The following is a 17,356-nucleotide window of genomic DNA, read 5'->3' as shown; positions in this document are numbered from 1 at the left end:
GTTATATTTGTGCGGGTAGTTGGGCTTGTGCACTGAAGCTGAAAAAAGGGCAAGGACATTGTGTTTATTGCTTTTTCATCAATTTATTTTTGCTTTAAATTTACAAAAATTATACACTAAGAACTGATGTTCTGACAGTGACACCAAAAACAGATTTAATAAATGCAAAACAAAAAAAACATTTAATGTAACTGAAATGGGATGGCAAGTAGGTCAAGAATGACCCATGTCAAACTTACTGGTAAGTAATTGCTTACAACTACACCCACTTTCTCAATCTTTTGCTCATATATTGCATTAAGATGCTGACCATACCAGATCATACACAGGAAATGTTACTACGTTTTTCATTTTCCTTAGTTGTGCTTGTACAAACAAAGCATGATTGGAAATTGGTGGGTAGTTGATTAGAGCGGAGCCGAACGGAGAATTTGATTGGTTAAGTTGCAGGGGCCGCCTCTTCCTGTTTGGCTGTGTCACTCTGGGAGCTGTAGTCCACTCTCTCAAACAGCAGGAGCATCTCGCAGTGCGGGGTTTGTGGAAAGAGGTCCACCGCCATGGCTTTGACCGGCCGAAATGGAGCACCTCGAACACGATTGGAGGGGGCTCTGCAGAGACTTATCACAAATGGACACCACGCTTTATTTCTTGTTAAATTTGGGCATTGACATTACCTTCACTAGGGGGAAAAAAAACTTATGCCAGCAAACTGCACAAACTCAACGTTACCAGGGTCATTCCAGAGGAGAATACTTACTCTATGAAGTTGTTCATGGCAGCTTTTGGATTGCAAGCCACATAAACCAGCCTCTTTAAATGTTCTGCTCTTCGGATTGCCAAGATGACCTTGGAATCTGGAAGAAGCATTGGGAGATGACTGATGACCTAATAAAACTTCAATCAATTTCAGTAAAAAGACAAAAAAAACATTGCATTGAGAAGCAAAACAAGGTGGCATGTTTAAATAAGTGTTCAACTCTTGACAGCTTGCCATTTTAATCTTCACTGCCAGATATATGATTCACTGGAACAATCAATTTTGTGTGCTGGCAGCAACTTTTCAATGCAGACAGATAAGATAAATTTTTCTGCCACAAGTGAAAAGGTTGGAAAATTGAAGGTTTTTTTATTATGTGCAAGTTGAACGGCTACATTTAAGGTAAAGAACTATATGCCGTGAACGTGCAGCCTCAAATACTGGTAAATAAAATTAAATGGTTAATAAAGCTAGGTAGCTTGTTGGTACATGATAACGTTGGCAAGTATAAATATGAATACAAAATAAAACTGACAAAAATACAACTTTCCTGGTCATCACATTCAGTGTACAGTGTGGGTGAAGCCAGTTAGAATTTTGACAGTTGCATTAGAAGTGTCCAATGAGGACAGTGATGTAGGAATAATTTCCCAATTGGACATTTTCCAAAAAAACTCACGCAGTCCTGCTCGGGGAGGATCCACAATGGCGGTGAGATTCTGGGAAACGACGGCGTTGAGCACAGTCGGGAATACGTCTTCTGCCTTTCCACAGTGGAACTCCACGTTAGTCAGACCTGAAAGATTGAAATACGATTTTCTTATCAGATGTGTAGGCTCACCCAAAAAAAGTCACAGCCGTGCTTCTCCACATTGGCACTACAGGAGCAAAATAGTAGGTTTAAAACAAATTCTGATTTGTTAAGGTTCAGGGTGATCGTGGTGCGCGTGTTCTGCTGCTCACCATTTATCTGAGCGTTAACTTTGGCGTCCTCCACTGCCTCCTGACACAGCTCGATCCCAATCACTTTCTTTACCCTCTGTGAGAGAGAGAGAGAATCAGAAGTGTGTAGAAGGGAATGACAAGATTAACCCAGGCCGTCCTAAGCAAGGTGAGACCCAAACAACCATAACACAAGAAACTAATTTCACAGGACAAATAAAGGCAACGTTACATTAAAACACGACATCGCCAGTTCTAAAAACCCGCTATCCCCACTCCTGTCACCTTGCCCAGAGAGATGCCGATGGTTCCTGTTCCACAGCACACGTCCAGAACCGTGCTGTCCCGGTCCAGCTGGGCCCACTCCCCTACGGCCGAGTAGAGCACCTCCGTAGCGCTCGTGTTCACCTGAGGAGAACGGGCACAAAGGGACCCGATTTCGTGAACGCTTGCTAGCCCAGCCGGGGTCCGTTCCACCCTCGGCTCATTCGGTTCGAGCCGAAATTCCGCTGATGAGGCTGCTGAACGAATCAACTCTTCCTCCACGTGCCCCATTTAACTGTGCTCACAGTGTGTTTTTGTGTGAGAGAGAAGGGAGTGAAATTCATTGAAATTCGCCAAGCATGAGCTAGTGCTCCGTCTGTAGGAGTGAACTTGATATAAAAATTCAAAAAAACATTACGGGCATTTTTCAAATGAAATGGAATTTCAACCAATTTCCTCAAATGAACTGAGCTGAAGTGGAACAGACCCAAAACTCTTTCTCCTTGTCTTAAGACACTGGGCTTTCAACAGGGGTGAGTGACTGTAAGTACTGAGGTCTGCATTTATTAATGAATAAGATTGAGGTAAAATATTAACAATATACCTTATGATGAGGACTTCGCTCTTACCTGGAAGAAGGAGTGTGGAGATATCCTGAACTTCAGGCCCAGCAACTCCTCGTGAATGCAGGACTCTCCAGCCACAAGCTCACAGGGCAGGCCCTCCACGTTGGGAGACGTCCTTGTGTCACACAAAGGTCAGAACATTTAAATTCATCTGCCTTTTTACACAAGGTGCTTACGTCTGGACATGGCCAACCTTTCTAAATCATTAGTTTAGTTTATTTAGCAGGAACCATGCGTTAGCTTCAAGCTGATGTGCATCTGCATTCCCTGGGCAGGAAGCACAGTCAAATACAATACAAAACAAAACAACAATATGATACAACACAATGTAATACACAACAATTCTGGATGTAAATGCAATGCGTGGAACCATCAGACGAGTCGTTTCTGCTCTCACCTTTGCCCTTCCCGGACAAAGTACAGAGACGTCACCCCGCTCTCCTTCCCCCCTCCCTCGGTGAAATACTGCTTCAGAGAGCTCTTCAGCCTGCCCAGTTCCTCATCTTCAAGTTTCTTAAACACAAGATGGGAAGAATCAATCAATAATCAATTGATCGATCGATCAATCAACAGTGGCATTTACAAACAGGCTGTCACACAGCGCTCCGCAATGGACATTTTTCCCAGAGGGAATCGTAAAAACCAGAACAGTGCCCCCAGTGGAGCCATTTCCATGGAAAAACCGGAAAATGAAACCGCGATCAAGCTGCGCTCCTGTAAAATGGCTCCATAAGGAATCCCTATCTGTGCAGACCACTTTCTGGGTGGGAGGAAGTCAAGGGAAGCCCACCAATTAGAAACCGCCGTTAGGCTGCAAGAGAATCGCTCAGTCCCAGCTGCTGTAATGAACATTAATCATTCTCCAGCCCCAGCCAGATCCAGCCAATTCAGGCACAGCTTGCAAAATGAGATACATGGAGGGGGACTTCTGTTATCGGTTTCCATTGTTGCGAAATGGAATTTCTAAAAGATTTTTTTAAATTGTTTTTATAAAAAATAAAACTGTCCAATTGGACTGTTTTTACTTCCTGCACTCCATAATCCATGTAATTATTGGGCTATTTTGGGGGGCCGGGATGTGATTAAAAAATGGGAACATGTGGCTTGTCCATCTGTTAGGCCCACTGGGAAGTTTGTCTGCTGACAAGCGGAACGGGTCTCTAGAGTTGACTATCTGCAGTAGTGCATTGTCTGGTCGATACCACCAGAGGACTGAATAATTGTTGATGAATAACACACACGCGCGCACACACACACACACATTACTGAAAACCATAAAATTGGCAGATGACAGCTTTTAACAGATTGACCAGCTGGCTACAGTGCTGGCTGGACACTAACATCAACAGGAATGGTGCATATATCAGGAGTCCCTAAAGTCCCTCATCTCAAGGACTCCAACCTCAATAAAATGCTTTAACTGTTGAAACCTTTCTCCAAGACCCAGGCTGCAATGAAATACTATTAAAAAAAACAATGATCATTTTATCGGATAGTTTTAACACTTGTCATTTACACGTAAATAAAACATGAAAATGTATTGAGAACAGTGGTTATCCCATTTCAAAATTTTTACACACTTAGACCCCGTGCTCTGAAACCTGGTTTTCACTGTAGAAGCTAAGTGCGGAGGAAGACGCGTGTCTCTTTACCTGCGGATTGAAGAAAACCATGACCATGATCTGACCGGTCCGACTGGTCCGTACGGTCAGCTGCTTCCAGTGGCCCTCGTACGTCTCCGGGCTGTAAACCGAGTACGGGGTCGTCCTGCGCGGAGCGAAAAAAACAAACGAGCGCAAAAAACAAAAACAGCCCCGTCATAAAACAGAAGTAACGACAGCTGGCGCAACTCGCGGAGGGATCCCGGCGCGTTGGCGCGACCCTCGTAAAACGCCGTCTGGGTTCCCCCCCCTTTTTTTGCTTGGGACGTAAAAAATTTGCCAGGAGAGGCATCCTGAATTTACGGCCCCTGTTGTGTACGCTCGCTTTCACAGCGCAAACAACTCCGGCTGACGGCACGCCGCTGTTTACCGGACAGGCGCGTCCGTCTCAGGTGACTTGTGAGGGTTACTGCTGGCAGTACGTGACTAAGCAGGCAAACGCAGACAGAAAAAAAAGATCCCCAGCACACGAAATGTGATGAAGATGAAAAACAGGTGCGTCACCCTGTCTGCCATTTTGTTTTTTTGCTAGTCTCAGCACTTAAGTGCGTAATTTAAGTAACTAATAAGTAGGGTGTGTAGACGCACCTTGTTTCCCAGGCCTGGGTTGTCTGCTTATTGGAAAGCAATCACCAAAAAAGATCTGTAGCCACTGCACCCTCTCAGACTGGAGGATTTTGAGATCCCGGTTCCCGAGTAAGTTACCTGATGTGGTCCTGGAAGGCTCGGACCACCTTCTTGGCCTCTGGGGGAACGTGGATGGTTTCAGAGGGCCCGACCACAGCACAGGAGCCCCCTTTGTACTTCCCCAGCCGAAATCCCACCGTCTTGTCCTCACCGTTTGCCCCGATCCCAACGAGGAACTCACACTTATTCCTGTACTCGGTCTGTGCATTAAAACAGAAGGGTTCGCCATAAATGCACTGCAGATGCACCTCTGAAATTTGTGTGTGCAATTCTGGTCATTTTTGTTTTGTTCTGTTATTGCCGTTTTCTGTGACACAAGTCACTAGCAGGTTCAAGAACAGACTTGTACAACAGCAGCCAAATTCTCAATCTTTTGAACTGGGTTTATTTGCGAAAGATCAGTGTGTCCACATGACATTGGTTTGCCTTGTTTTTTTTTCCACCCTTTGCTGGTTGCTATGATACAAATCATCATCAGTTTCAAAAATACATCTGGAGTTTGTTACACTGGGCATCCCGCAGATTCCACAGCCACAGCCAAATAAAGGAAAGATCTGTACCCTTAACTCGATCCCTGGCAACCTGCACACGCAATGGATTTCACTGAACCCGGGTTGCCAGAATCCAAAGCAAAAAAAGAAAAATACCAGCTGGATGTTTCGTGAGAACGGGTCTCGATAGGTACTCTGAGGTTTCCAGGTGCATCACGAATTCAGGCGATCTGTGAGCAACGAGTTAGAGAAAATGTGTTACAGTACCTGGACGGGAGACGGACGGATGGGTTCCAGCGGACAGCACATTTTATTATGCTTCTCCTTCTGCACGAACAGCCAGGGTAGCATAGCCCTGTTGTTGTTTCCGATTTCCCTAAAGCAAAAAAAAAAAAAAAGACACATAAAACACTGAGACACCTTTTTTTTAAATTATTCGACAGGTTCACAGCAAAGGTAATGCAACCGGCGATGCATAAAGACACCTTGTCATGAGACAAACAATTATAATGAAGAGAGAGTATTGTTCTTAAAGGGACATGTCTGAATGCTGGCCCATTCAACAGGCTTCTCACTTTCCATCAATATACTTTCAGGTGATAAGTTAAATGGCAGTGAGTGAACATCACCCAGAGAAGTTAGTTCCAGTGAATTACTCCTAGAATTTATTAAGCGTTTTTGTTGTCACCAATTACATTGGGCAAAGTAGCTAATTGGCTGAACACACGCTGGTTTAACAATAGATTAGGCCACAATAAGATGTTGGGACACAGGAACAGCCTTCAGATGTCATTCGTGAACGTATCAAGAAATATAGCCAAAATATCAATTACTAAATGACTGGGCTAATTAAATAATTAAGGGCAGAAGTGGGCATGAAATCCCAAAACAGACATAATCCTCCTTGCCCACCCCTGGGTCAGATGAAACTTGACTCTCACCGGGCAAGCCTCTGCAGGACTGCCTCCACCTCCTGCTCCTTCCTCTTCAGCTGCTCCTCGTAGGGCACCTCCCACAGGGGCGTCACGACGTCCGCTATCTGCTTGCTGAGGGGCTCCTCGTTCTCCTCCGCCTTCGCCTTCGCCTCCGGGTCCCGGGACTCGGCGGAGCGCTTGGGGGCCGGCGAGGAGGCACCCTCGGCCTCCTCCTGCTTCCGCTTCCTCAGGATGGGGTCGGCCTTGGGCTTGGCCAGGCGCACGCTCAGTACCCGGCCCTTCCACTGCATCCCGTGGACGGCCTTCATGGCCTTGTCGCGCTCCTCCGCGCTCTTGAAGGTGACGAAGGCGAAGGTCTGCCTGCCGAAGAGCTTGATCTTGTGCGGGTTGAGGCCGTGCTTGCTCAGGAACCTCTTCAGGTCGTTGAAGCCGAGGAACTTGGGCAGGTTCTGGATCTCGACCTTGAAGATTTCGGAGGTGAACAGGTCCCCCTTGACGTAGCGATACACGCTGGGGTCGGAGCCCGCCTCGGCCTCTCTGTCCTCGTCCACGTTCTCGGTCGATCCTTCCTCCGTCACTTTCTCCGGCCCAGAATCCATTTCGCCCAGCGAGACGGCAGCCGCCACTGCTCCGTCTTCAACTTCTGCCATGTTCTAAACTTTAAGAAGGGAACACAATGCATTTTGATGACGTTGCTAATGTGATCCCAATCTCCCAGCGTTTTCTCAGTCTACTTTGGCTATGTATGCTACTTATTACAGCAAATCTGACATACTAATAAAGCTGTATGCAAAAGCAATTAGAAAGGACACATTTGTGCTGCACCTAGAAATGTTAATACGGTATTGAAGTATTAATACATCATGCGTGGGCTGCCATGTAATGTCATGCAGAACTGTACCCAGCGATTCCGTATTGGGTAGCTACAGTATTACCGGGAGCTATAGCTAGTTAGCTAAGTACCAACATAATTCATGCATTAAGGGCTTCCTTCGTGTGTCATATAGCCACATATTATTGCACAAACAAAACGTGGTTACAAGAGTGAAATTACCTTTGCTTTGGCTTTAGAAGTTAACTATGGCACGTGCATTAGTAGAAGACCTATCACTAAAATTGCTACGCCTGTGCGCATCAGTAGGACGCCATGATGGTAAGGGAAAACACGTGCATCGCAACGTGGGGACGATGGGAGAATAATGCGTTCTAATTTTCTTGCAGATTTTTATTAACGAACGTTTGGTATTACCACATTACATTTTTTGGTGTACACAAAAACGTCTGAAAGAAAAAAAGAAAAAATAGTTAGAAAACCAATCGTTTACAGGAAGTGACGTTTTCCCCAGGGTCAACCGTAGTGAAACTGTAAAAATAAAAACTATATTGCTAAAATATGCTTTTTCCACATACTGTCATAAAATGCATATTATACTACACCTGACTGTTGTTTTTGATTGAACTATTTCTTCGAAAACGATAAATAAATGAACACTTTTATGCATTACATTTAAAAACATATAGTTGCATTAAATGATAAAACGCGTAATTTAGCATTAATCAATTTATTATAAAGCTTTATCAAGGGGGAAATAAGACATTTTAAAGCGGAATTTGTGTGGAAAGTAGAGGGGCTGCTGGGAGTGAGGTAAATGTGAAGAGAGTTTCAGCGCGCGAAAGGAGCAGCAGGAAGAGGTGCAGAGGAGACGGACTGGGGCTTGGCTTGAAAGTAACAAGACGAAATTCCGCAATCCCTAAACATCTGTATTAATATGGCTGATACAAAGGTGAGGATGTTTTTTCGGGAGATATTTGCGTGTTCGGTGTTTAGTGAAGATGTGATTTGGATTGCATAGGAATGATTTCAGTAGGTTTCACGGGGTTCATCTTGCGTACTGTGATGGGGGAAATTTTAAAAGCCGGCCGGGGTGGTGGGGCTTTTTTCCAGGGTAAAGCAACCGCCTGTGACTGGTTACATTTTAGTGTGCTTAGAGTACTACAATTTTTAAATGTTGCTCCATCAGTTGCTTGATAATAACGTACTTCAAACAGAAGCGTTAAAAAGTTTAACACCTTTGCCCCTTAAATTTAGCTCGTAGGCTACGTTAGCCAACTTAGCCCCGTTGGCTAGTAAAATTGTCACGTTTGCTTGGTCGCGAACAACCGAATAACACTTTCATCAAAACCACAAATAAATTATCGTCCACGTTTAATTTTGAGAACACAGCTGACTTTTACATTTCTAGGAATTTGATAATGTATACGCTAGTTACTCACAGTTGTGCGATATTGGCGCTGACTAGCTTGCTAGCCAATTGATTTAAAAACTGAATGAACCAACGTATAAATGGTTTAAACGCTAGCTAGCTAATTGCAACGTAACGGACGGTCTGTTACCCATAACTTTTTATGTTTCAGTTTTAATTAATGTTAGGTTTAACGTTTTGTTGAAGGGGGACAATTTCCCACGTTGCTTAAACTGAAGTTGCTAACTGCAAGGCCCTGCTTTAGTTGGCTTTCTATATGGTTAGCTAATAGTCCTGCTGCACACTTGACAAGACTGCAGAAAATATATCTATCCTTTTCCAGTCCTCCGGTCTGACTTGTTTGACGAAACGCTGTTTTTCTTTTTGCGAAAAGGATAGCTTTAACAAAGAAATGGGCTAATTTGGTTCATAAGCGCACATTACGCCACATGACGTTGCTGGATTCACGTGCCGGCATTGCCCTAATATTGTATTACAGGGCCTTGTGGCTTGCCAGTGTATTCTAACGTAAGAAAATGTGAAAATGGCTAAACGGTTTAGACTCTGAAAAATACATTTCTTTTCACAACTTAAATAATTTTTTTAGGCGAATTAGGACGAGGGGATAGTTTTCCTGGCTTGAATTGATGGGTCAAGCCTTTGTTCGAAATTGGAGCGAGGACTTAACCGATTTTTTTCCCCCCCCTCACCGAGTGTTAATTTGTTAGGCATTTTATATAATAAGATGTGCAAATTATTTGTATACCTAGTGCCGTATATTACAGCATTCATTCCATGTAAAAATGCACAGATAGCCAGGTGGGATGTGTCACACGTTATGAAGTGCTTGGCACAGCACCAGTGGCGGTAAGTTTAGTTACCACAGCAAATCTCACACAAAAGGCAACCCCAAAGCACAATCTTTTAAATCCCTCTTCGCATTGTGAGTGTAGTCGAACATGCCCTGATTCTGGAAGCTATAATAAGCTCATTAAGGCCAGATGTAATGTATCCTTCCAAACAAGTTACAGCAAGACTACTGTGCCTCAAAAATTGTCAACTTAAATGCAGTATCTTTGAGTAAATTAGTACAGTGCATAATGGTCCATGTAATTATCATGTTGTGGTAAATGAACAGGAACTTATTGTATTGGTTTGAAAAACGTAATGTTCTGCCAGAACTCATTCCTGTTGTGTGTTGCTTCTGAAGTCGAGTAACCCACTATGCCAACTAGAAATGTCAAAAACGTGATTCATTTGTCTTGCAAATTACATTTCCTTCAGCTTATTTTTCCAGTAACTCCATTCAAACTCCATATCAGCCTAAATGCACTGAACGTTCAGACACCCAAGCCCATCAAATGACAAGAGCTTTGGTTAAATTTACAGTATAAGCGGTGCAGAGTTAAAGGCAGTTTCATTGTAGCCATAGTTTGATACATTGCTGTATTTTATTATTATTTTTTTTTCTGAAGGAGAGGAGATGGTCTGCCCTTTCATGGTTTTTTCAATTAAAAAAAAAGTTTTATACAGACACTGGGGAAAGCAGGGAGGGTAATTCATGGGATCACAGTGCATAAAGCACCCTGGTGGTGATCGAGTATGTATATAGGTTGTGTCTACTACCCTTTCGACTGTACTGCGTGTCTCTCCACCGTTGGGCTGTATAAATATTTAATCAGTGATTTTCTTAAATGAATGCAGTGAGAAAATTGTGTTTGTTGAACCACATCAGACCGAAAAGGGAGGTGGGCTTGAACTCCTCGACTCGCAGGTGTCCGATTTAAAGCACTGTGAAGAGAACGCAGTGGACTTAATTGTTATGGTCACCGCAGGAAACGCAAGAGGAGCACGAGCCCTCAACAGATAACACCGAAGAGACCAATCACGACCCTCACTTCGAGCCCATCGTGTCCCTCCCCGAGCAGGACGTTAAGACGCTAGAGGAGGATGAGGAGGAGCTCTTCAAAATGTGAGTAGCCTGCTGGACCACAGCAGGACTGTTGCTTCCCAGAAAATCAACAATATGTGAATATTTGAACACACTCTGCATGGGATCCTTTTCTTTATATTTCTCTCCCCCTATCTTATCCCTTTGAAGAGTAGCTATTTTTGGAATGTTTTTATTTTTCAAAATTCTAAGTCAGTGTTCTAGAACTCTGTTGCTTTCAGTTGCCAGTAGTGATTGTGACATCAGCATTAGAATGTTCCGTTAAGAACTTTCTAATCACACATTTGTCATGTGGCACCTTAAAGGATTATAGTGGTTGATATGCATAAAAGTTAATAGATCAAGGATGTGAGTTTTCCTGATTGGTAAAGAAACATTAAATATCTCACCCAGAGGCTAGAAATTTGGGCGTGTCATAAGTTCACAAATCCAAGAGCCTTTTGTACTCTTTGATGGCTGTAGAGACTAGGCTTCAGTACATTTGAATGCTAGTGGCCCCAAAGGTATGTAGGATCTGAAAATCAGTACCTTTAGGGACATCCCTTATGCATTGAATAGATAATTGAGAATCTGCATTTGAACATCTGTCCATTTTAACCTCCCTTGATCTTGTTTTGTTCTCCCAAGTTCTGGTCTGCTTGTCTGACCACTGTGGTTTGGGCCTGTTTGTTTGTTTGTTTGTTGTTGTCAGGCGGGCGAAGCTCTACCGGTTCGCGTCGGAGAACGACCCCCCGGAGTGGAAGGAGAGGGGAACGGGAGACGTCAAACTCCTGCGGCACAAGGAGAAGGGCACGATTCGCCTGCTGATGAGGAGAGACCGCACCCTCAAGATCTGTGCCAATCACAACAGTGAGTGTCCCTGTCGCCGGCATGCTGTAACCCAGCACCCAAGGTCTTAGCCGTACCACAGGGTAATCACAACAGTGAATGTCCCCATTGCCCAGAACTCGTGACCCAGTTTCTTACACTTGGATCTGCAAAATATATCATGAAAAACATCGTAATCTTTATTTTTATTTAGAATTTTCAATGGCCATGTGACTATAGCTGGAATTGCTCCCCAGTTAATTCTAGTTAGTGAGAGGTCTCGCGGTCCTGAGGGGGAAAAAATGCCCAACAATTTTTGGATAAAATTTGTCCTTTATAATAGGTTTCAGTGAGAGGGGAGGGGAGGGGCACTTGACTTCGTTAACATAACACTGGTTTGGCACCCCGTCCTTGAAAATCCTTTCATTTACTGGCATTTCTCACACACAAGTGCAGCATTCTGCAGATGCTTCCTTTTTTTTTTTTTTTTAACCCTTTAACGGTGTGAGATCACTTATGAGATTAGAATGTTCATAACTGAGCATTCTAATGCTGGCCTAACAATCACGGCGAGTGACCGAAAGCAGTTGAGTTGTAGAACACTGACTTGTGTTGAAAAAACATTGCAAAAGAAAAAAAAGGTGTATACAAGGCCAGACATCCTGAGCTTTCCCACGTACCATTTATAAAAGTGCACGTGAACTCACATTCACTGAGTACATCTGGGGTGGCTGGTCACCCCACCCTACCCTGCACACACACACACACACACACACAGTCAGGCTGCCAGTTGAATAGATGTACAATTTTTGTGGTTCCCTCAGGTCATGGAAAAACGTGGCTAAACGCACAGCTTGGCGGCAGTTCCACAGGGTGTTTCTGTTGGCTGTGTGAAGACTGGTCCAACAAATGATTTAAACCTTGCGCCCCACTCACTGTGCATTGCTCATCTGGAAGCTGCCGAGCGTCTGTTGACTGGGGTGGATTGCATATTGAGTCTGGCCTGTGGTGTCGAGTGGGGGAATTTGCATTAACTCCAGCTGTAAGTGTTGCCCATATCAAGAGCCACTCGCCCCTTCCACACAATTGCTTACTGGCTTAGTGTAATGGGAGATTAATGCAGAGGTTGAGGACAGTTTGGAAATTGATGCCAGCTTGGAGTGTGTGCTTGGATGGTGCAGTCAAATGGCAAGTTAATGCCCCAAAGCCCAAGTTTGTAAAAAATATCCCTGCATCCAGCCTAACACTTATTTGATTTTTATTTTTAATTTTTTTTTAAATTGGACAGCTGTACATTTTTCTGTTAATCCAGGTGATTTAATTGTTATTCAACAGAAGACTTGCAGGCTTTGTCAATGTTTGCAGTAAGTGATCAAACTGCCCAAGGTTACAGTTCAATTGCAAACGACTTGGTTGAAGGTTGTGTCATACTGTAGTGTGGTTCGTATCAAATAACCATGCTGGGTGCACAAGTCCCAAATAAAGGGTGATTTGTTTGCTGCTGGGGCCTTGTTTGTTCTCCTGCTGTTGTTCCCCTGATGGAGCTCTTCACTGCTCGGCTGTTCCCCTAATGGAGCTGTTCACTGCTCGGCTGTTCCCCTGATAAAGCTGTTCACTGCTCTGCTGTTCCCCTGATGGAGCTCTTCACTGCTCGGCTGTTCCCCTAATGGAGCTGTTCACTGCTCGCCTGTTCCCCTGATAAAGCTGTTCACTGCTGGGCTGTTCCCCTGATGGAGCTCTTCACTGCTCGGCTGTTCCCCTGATGGAGCTCTTCACTGCTCGGCTGTTCCCCTGATGGAGCTGTTCACCGCTCGGTTTTTCTCCCGCAGTTCTTCCCGTGATGGAGCTGAGGCCGAACGCGGGTAGCGACCGGGCCTGGGTGTGGAACACACACGCCGACTTTGCTGACGAGCACCCCAAGCCAGAGCTGCTGGCCATCCGCTTCCTCAATGCAGAGAGTGAGTACCGCAGCTGCCGAGCCCGCGTTCACGGCCTGCTACCTGAGAGCGCCCCCTGGCTTTCAGCTGCTGTTAGTGAGCATAGCCAGCGTAACTCTCCTTGAACGTGGTGGTGTGAGTGCTGGTGTTCCTTTTTCTGATTGACTTTTTTCATGTACTTTCTTGTGGTTGTGCGTATTATGTGCTCCGATAAAGATTGTTTGCATGTACCCATGAATGTATTGAACATGAATGTAATGAACACGTTCTTTTGTATTTTGTTTAGATGCACAGAAGTTCAAGGCAAAGTTTGAGGAATGTAAAGAAGTCGTCAGAAAATCTTTAGACGGTTCGGGTAAGTGTAGCGTTTGTATTTTAATTATTTTCATTTCCTTTTTTTCTTACTGACCGTTTGCAGACTCACTCTGTTCCTTGCTGCTCCGTCCAGCCTGGTACTTTTTCTGTCTGCTACACTGACTGCAGAGTGGAACTTCCACCGACCTCGCTGTAGGCTGGTGTTTTCATATTCTGCTACACACTGCTCTGTGTGCAGTGAATGGGTTGGTGTGTAGAGGGTCGGGACCTGGGCTGGTGGCTCAGAGGTTGTGGGTTCGATTCCCAGTTGGGCTCTCCTGGTGCGCCCTTGAACAAGGTGCTTTAAGCTAGGAGTATACGTGCTGTGAAAATGAACTTCAGCTGGTTCATATGAACTAAATGACGTTAAATTAATTCAGTGAAATTTAGGGTTGAAATGAAAACCTACAAGGACGGTAGATCTCCAGGAACGCGATTGGGCAGCCCTGGGCTTAAGAGGTTTGCAGTGAAATTTAAGTGGGTGTCCACTGATTCTGGACAAGCTGAATTGCAGAGGAATGACTTGGTGGTGAAAGGGGTGAGCAGATGGGTGCTTAACTGGTGCTTCTTCCCCGTCGGCAGGCAACAAGGACAGCGCAAACAAAGTGGCCGAGAAGCTGGAGGAGCTCTCTGTAAAGGATGACACCACCAAGCCATTGGAGGAGAAAGAGGCGGAGTCTAAGAAAGAGGCGGAGTCTGAGAAGAAAGGGGAGAAGACCGAAGAGGCGAAATAATCAGGAACTTGGCTTTCCTCTGATTTTCAACTTGTCATTTCCCCCTTTTTTTCTACAATAGACTCTTAAGAAACTGAATTTGGACACTTGCATTTTTGTTCTGTTAGGTTTTGTTTTTTTCCATTATTATTATTATTATTTTGCATTTGATTTGCTGTCTGAGATCACAAGATCTCGGAGGCCTTTTGAAATAATCCATTCCCCAGTCACATAATTGTACTGTGCTCTTTCTTTTTCTCTGTTCTTATTTTTTAGTTCTTTTTTTTTTTTCCATAGTGGAAATAAATTGTCTGTATTCTGGTCACCTGTAACTCAAAGTACCTTAAACATGACACCGTACTGTGAAACAAGCCTTGTGATAACTGATAATTCCCACATTGGGTGACGCTCTTCTGTTTTCTTTTTTAGGAAAAATTTTGAGAATCAGAAAATCTAGTTTTGCTTGCACGCATTCCTTTGAGAGTGCTGGCGAATGACTCGAGCTTAGAAACCACAGGGGGGGAGAGCAGTAGTGTTTCTCCTTGGATGGATCCAAAATGGATGCCGTTCAAATATAGACTTCTCTAAGCCACTACCCCTTGGCTACTGTTTACTAGGTAAGACTCCATTACTGGCTCACTGAAGGAACAGTAGTGTCGAACGATGGCCATATTATTGAAACTAAGGAAACCTCAAATGACAAAAGTTTTTTTGCTTATGGCTTTTGTGTGGCTGAAGCTGAACTAAAGAAATGGTTGATTGGCATTTAAGAGCTTAGGGGTTGTATGTCTGACCAGTGAATTATCTTAAGTAGTTTTCTCCCCGCCCCATACATACTCAAAACTAAAAATCCAAGCATATGAAGAGGCTCTTAAAGAGGAACATATATAGATGAGGAACTCTTTTGACTCATCTGTCAGAGCAGCTTAATAATCCCTGCTTCCTCATGTGCCCGAACATCTGTAAATAAATCAATAAACCTGTCTAAAATAAGTAGCTCAGATGGTTTGCTTTTGATATACACTCAAAATCAAATTTAATCAGATGGGTCTCTTGTTCCCCCCCCCTCCTCTCCCATGATGGTAGATGATGGTAGAAGGTATTATGATGACCACTTTTCACCCATCTTATGGGAAGGGGGGGGGGGGGGGCGGTGATGTTTTGAATCTTAAAAAAACAAAAAAAAACCAGGAGTGAATGACCTTGCATGCATAGATTATTCCACTACCAGGTAGTGGGGAACATAAACTGGATGTGTTTTCTTAATGCTTACTGCCAAAGCAGCTTCGACGTTGCTGGTGATTACGCTCGGGTGGAGTGGAGCTGTCTGAGATATGGTTTGGGGGTTGGGTTTGAGTGGCTGTACGTGTCTGAATGCTGCCTGGCGTGGTTGAGTTGAGATGTGGCCAACTGCCCAGTTGTGTGTGACCAGGTTGAGACGCTAATCGCCCAGCTAAGTATATATTCACAGTACATAATTTTTTTTATGTTGCTTGACTTTAACACTTTTTTGGCATTCCCCATTGTAGCTAGCACTTTCCGGCAGTGTGAAAATGGCACATCAAGTTTCATTGGCAATTCGATGAAGGAATTTGGTTCTAGAACGATTTCACTTTTTATAGTGGGTAACCTGTTACACATTGTGTAATAAAGTTGTGAAAAAAGAAATGAAAAAAAAATTCAAATTAAAAAGTATGATGCTCTCTACTCAGTCATGTGATCTTTTCAAAAGTGGCTGGCCTTTCTGAGAAATTGACTGGTAAAATGGTGTCAAGAGTTGTTCAAACTGGCTTCTCACTTTGTCTTTTTGTCATGCAGACTAAAAGTAGTGTGATATGTTGTAGAATTTGAGGTGTGTGTTTGCCCTAATGCTTACTGTTTTCCTAATTTGAGCCCCAAAACATTTTTCTAACCACGGCAGATACCTTGTTAGGTGTCTGCTGAGATGTAATAAAAGCAATCTAAATATCAAGTCAATGAAAGGAATGGGTTTTAATTTTTGATTGGGTATTGTGGTATATCCCAATAGTGGAAATGATTGCACTCAAAATAGGTACTTAATCTTGCCCTAAGATATTTAGGGTCCTACTGGGGAATCAAACCTGTTACAGGACCAACTCTTTAGCCATTTATACTACACTGCAGCTCAGTGAGTTGTATACTGTAATTCTAGCAATTCTTTTCTTAATCATCAGACATTTCAGTGAACCATGACGGTATCCTCAATTGCAGTATCATTAATTCAAGGAAGTACAAAGACATCTGTTTGAAGTAATTTGTCCTGAAAAATATGTTCATATACATGACTATAGTGCTACAACCTACAAGTGAAAATTTTACCTCATTCAAAATCAGTAATTTTTGTCCTAAACTATTCCTGTTTTTTACCCTTTTTCTACTGAGATGGATTGAAAGGAAAGGAAGGAAGACAAGGAAATAGGATTGAAATATTTTATTATGAAAAATATATTTCAGAGATAAAATATATTAATAAATAAGGCTATACTGGTACATCGAAATAATGAAAAGATTTGGGTCGTCCAGACGTGTAACCTTGCCCTAACAATTTCCTTAGCTGCTAATAATTAGTGAATTTAAATTTTTTTTAAGACCAAACAAATACGGTTTACCTAACCCTAATCCTAATTTGAACATTAAACTCAATTTCTAACCCTGGGGTACAACTTCAAAATATGAGTTTTCTATTGAGATAGATTAAAATTAAACTATAATGTCGGTTCAACAAATTTAACACATGGAATTTAAATTTAAATAATTCATTATTACTGAATTATAGTTTTTCTAACTCTTACTTTAATATTAACCCCATTTATAAACCTGGAGTACATATTCAAAATGTGGCTTTTCTCTTGACATAGGTTTAAAAAATAAAATAAAATAAAAACATTAAGTAACATCAACAAAAAGAAATGTAAGGAAATGGGTTTAAAATGAAAAAATGTATTTCAACGAAAAATATCTGAATTT

At 43.1% G+C, this 17,356-nt stretch overlaps 2 protein-coding genes, 1 long non-coding RNA gene and 1 other non-coding gene across 6 annotated transcripts; 3 read left to right on the top strand and 1 right to left on the bottom strand.

Annotated features, from left to right (window-relative positions):
* Window positions 1-58: 58 nt before the first annotated feature.
* trmt2a (tRNA methyltransferase 2 homolog A) lies at window positions 59-7,800 on the bottom strand. Of its 3 annotated transcripts, none has more exons than XM_064353721.1 (12): window positions 7,409-7,800; window positions 6,370-7,013; window positions 5,696-5,804; window positions 4,956-5,137; window positions 4,242-4,356; window positions 2,987-3,102; window positions 2,593-2,704; window positions 1,985-2,107; window positions 1,721-1,796; window positions 1,437-1,553; window positions 758-854; window positions 59-617 (listed from the first exon to the last, which is right to left on the bottom strand). In XM_064353721.1, the coding sequence occupies exons 2-12, from the start codon at window positions 7,011-7,013 to the stop codon at window positions 440-442; spliced, it is 1,869 nt and encodes a 622-aa protein (XP_064209791.1). In that variant the 5' UTR covers window positions 7,409-7,800; the 3' UTR covers window positions 59-439. The 3 variants fall into 3 exon arrangements, with proteins under 3 accessions (XP_064209791.1, XP_064209788.1, XP_064209792.1); XM_064353718.1 differs by having other exon boundaries at window positions 6,370-7,021; window positions 7,418-7,800; XM_064353722.1 differs by having other exon boundaries at window positions 6,370-7,016; window positions 7,418-7,800.
* Window positions 7,801-7,984: 184 nt separating this feature from the next.
* ranbp1 (RAN binding protein 1) lies at window positions 7,985-16,340 on the top strand. The gene is made up of 6 exons (XM_064353726.1): window positions 7,985-8,147; window positions 10,442-10,578; window positions 11,249-11,406; window positions 13,194-13,322; window positions 13,588-13,656; window positions 14,238-16,340. Exons 1-6 carry the CDS (start codon window positions 8,133-8,135, stop codon window positions 14,387-14,389), a joined length of 660 nt encoding a protein of 219 aa, XP_064209796.1. The 5' UTR covers window positions 7,985-8,132; the 3' UTR covers window positions 14,390-16,340.
* On the top strand, window positions 11,413-12,638 carry LOC135264832 (uncharacterized). The gene is made up of 2 exons (XR_010332808.1): window positions 11,413-11,620; window positions 11,658-12,638. It is a non-coding gene; the product is annotated as an uncharacterized LOC135264832 (long non-coding RNA).
* LOC135233823 (small nucleolar RNA SNORA77) lies at window positions 13,716-13,842 on the top strand. The gene has a single exon (XR_010323957.1). It is a non-coding gene; the product is annotated as a small nucleolar RNA SNORA77 (small nucleolar RNA).
* Window positions 16,341-17,356: the final 1,016 nt, after the last annotated feature.

The sequence above is a fragment of the Anguilla rostrata genome, chromosome 10, assembly GCF_018555375.3.
Source record: "Anguilla rostrata isolate EN2019 chromosome 10, ASM1855537v3, whole genome shotgun sequence".
Lineage (NCBI taxonomy): Eukaryota > Metazoa > Chordata > Actinopteri > Anguilliformes > Anguillidae > Anguilla > Anguilla rostrata.
The sequence above is the reverse complement of the archived record's forward strand: the minus strand, read 5'-3'. Positions and strand labels throughout refer to the sequence as shown.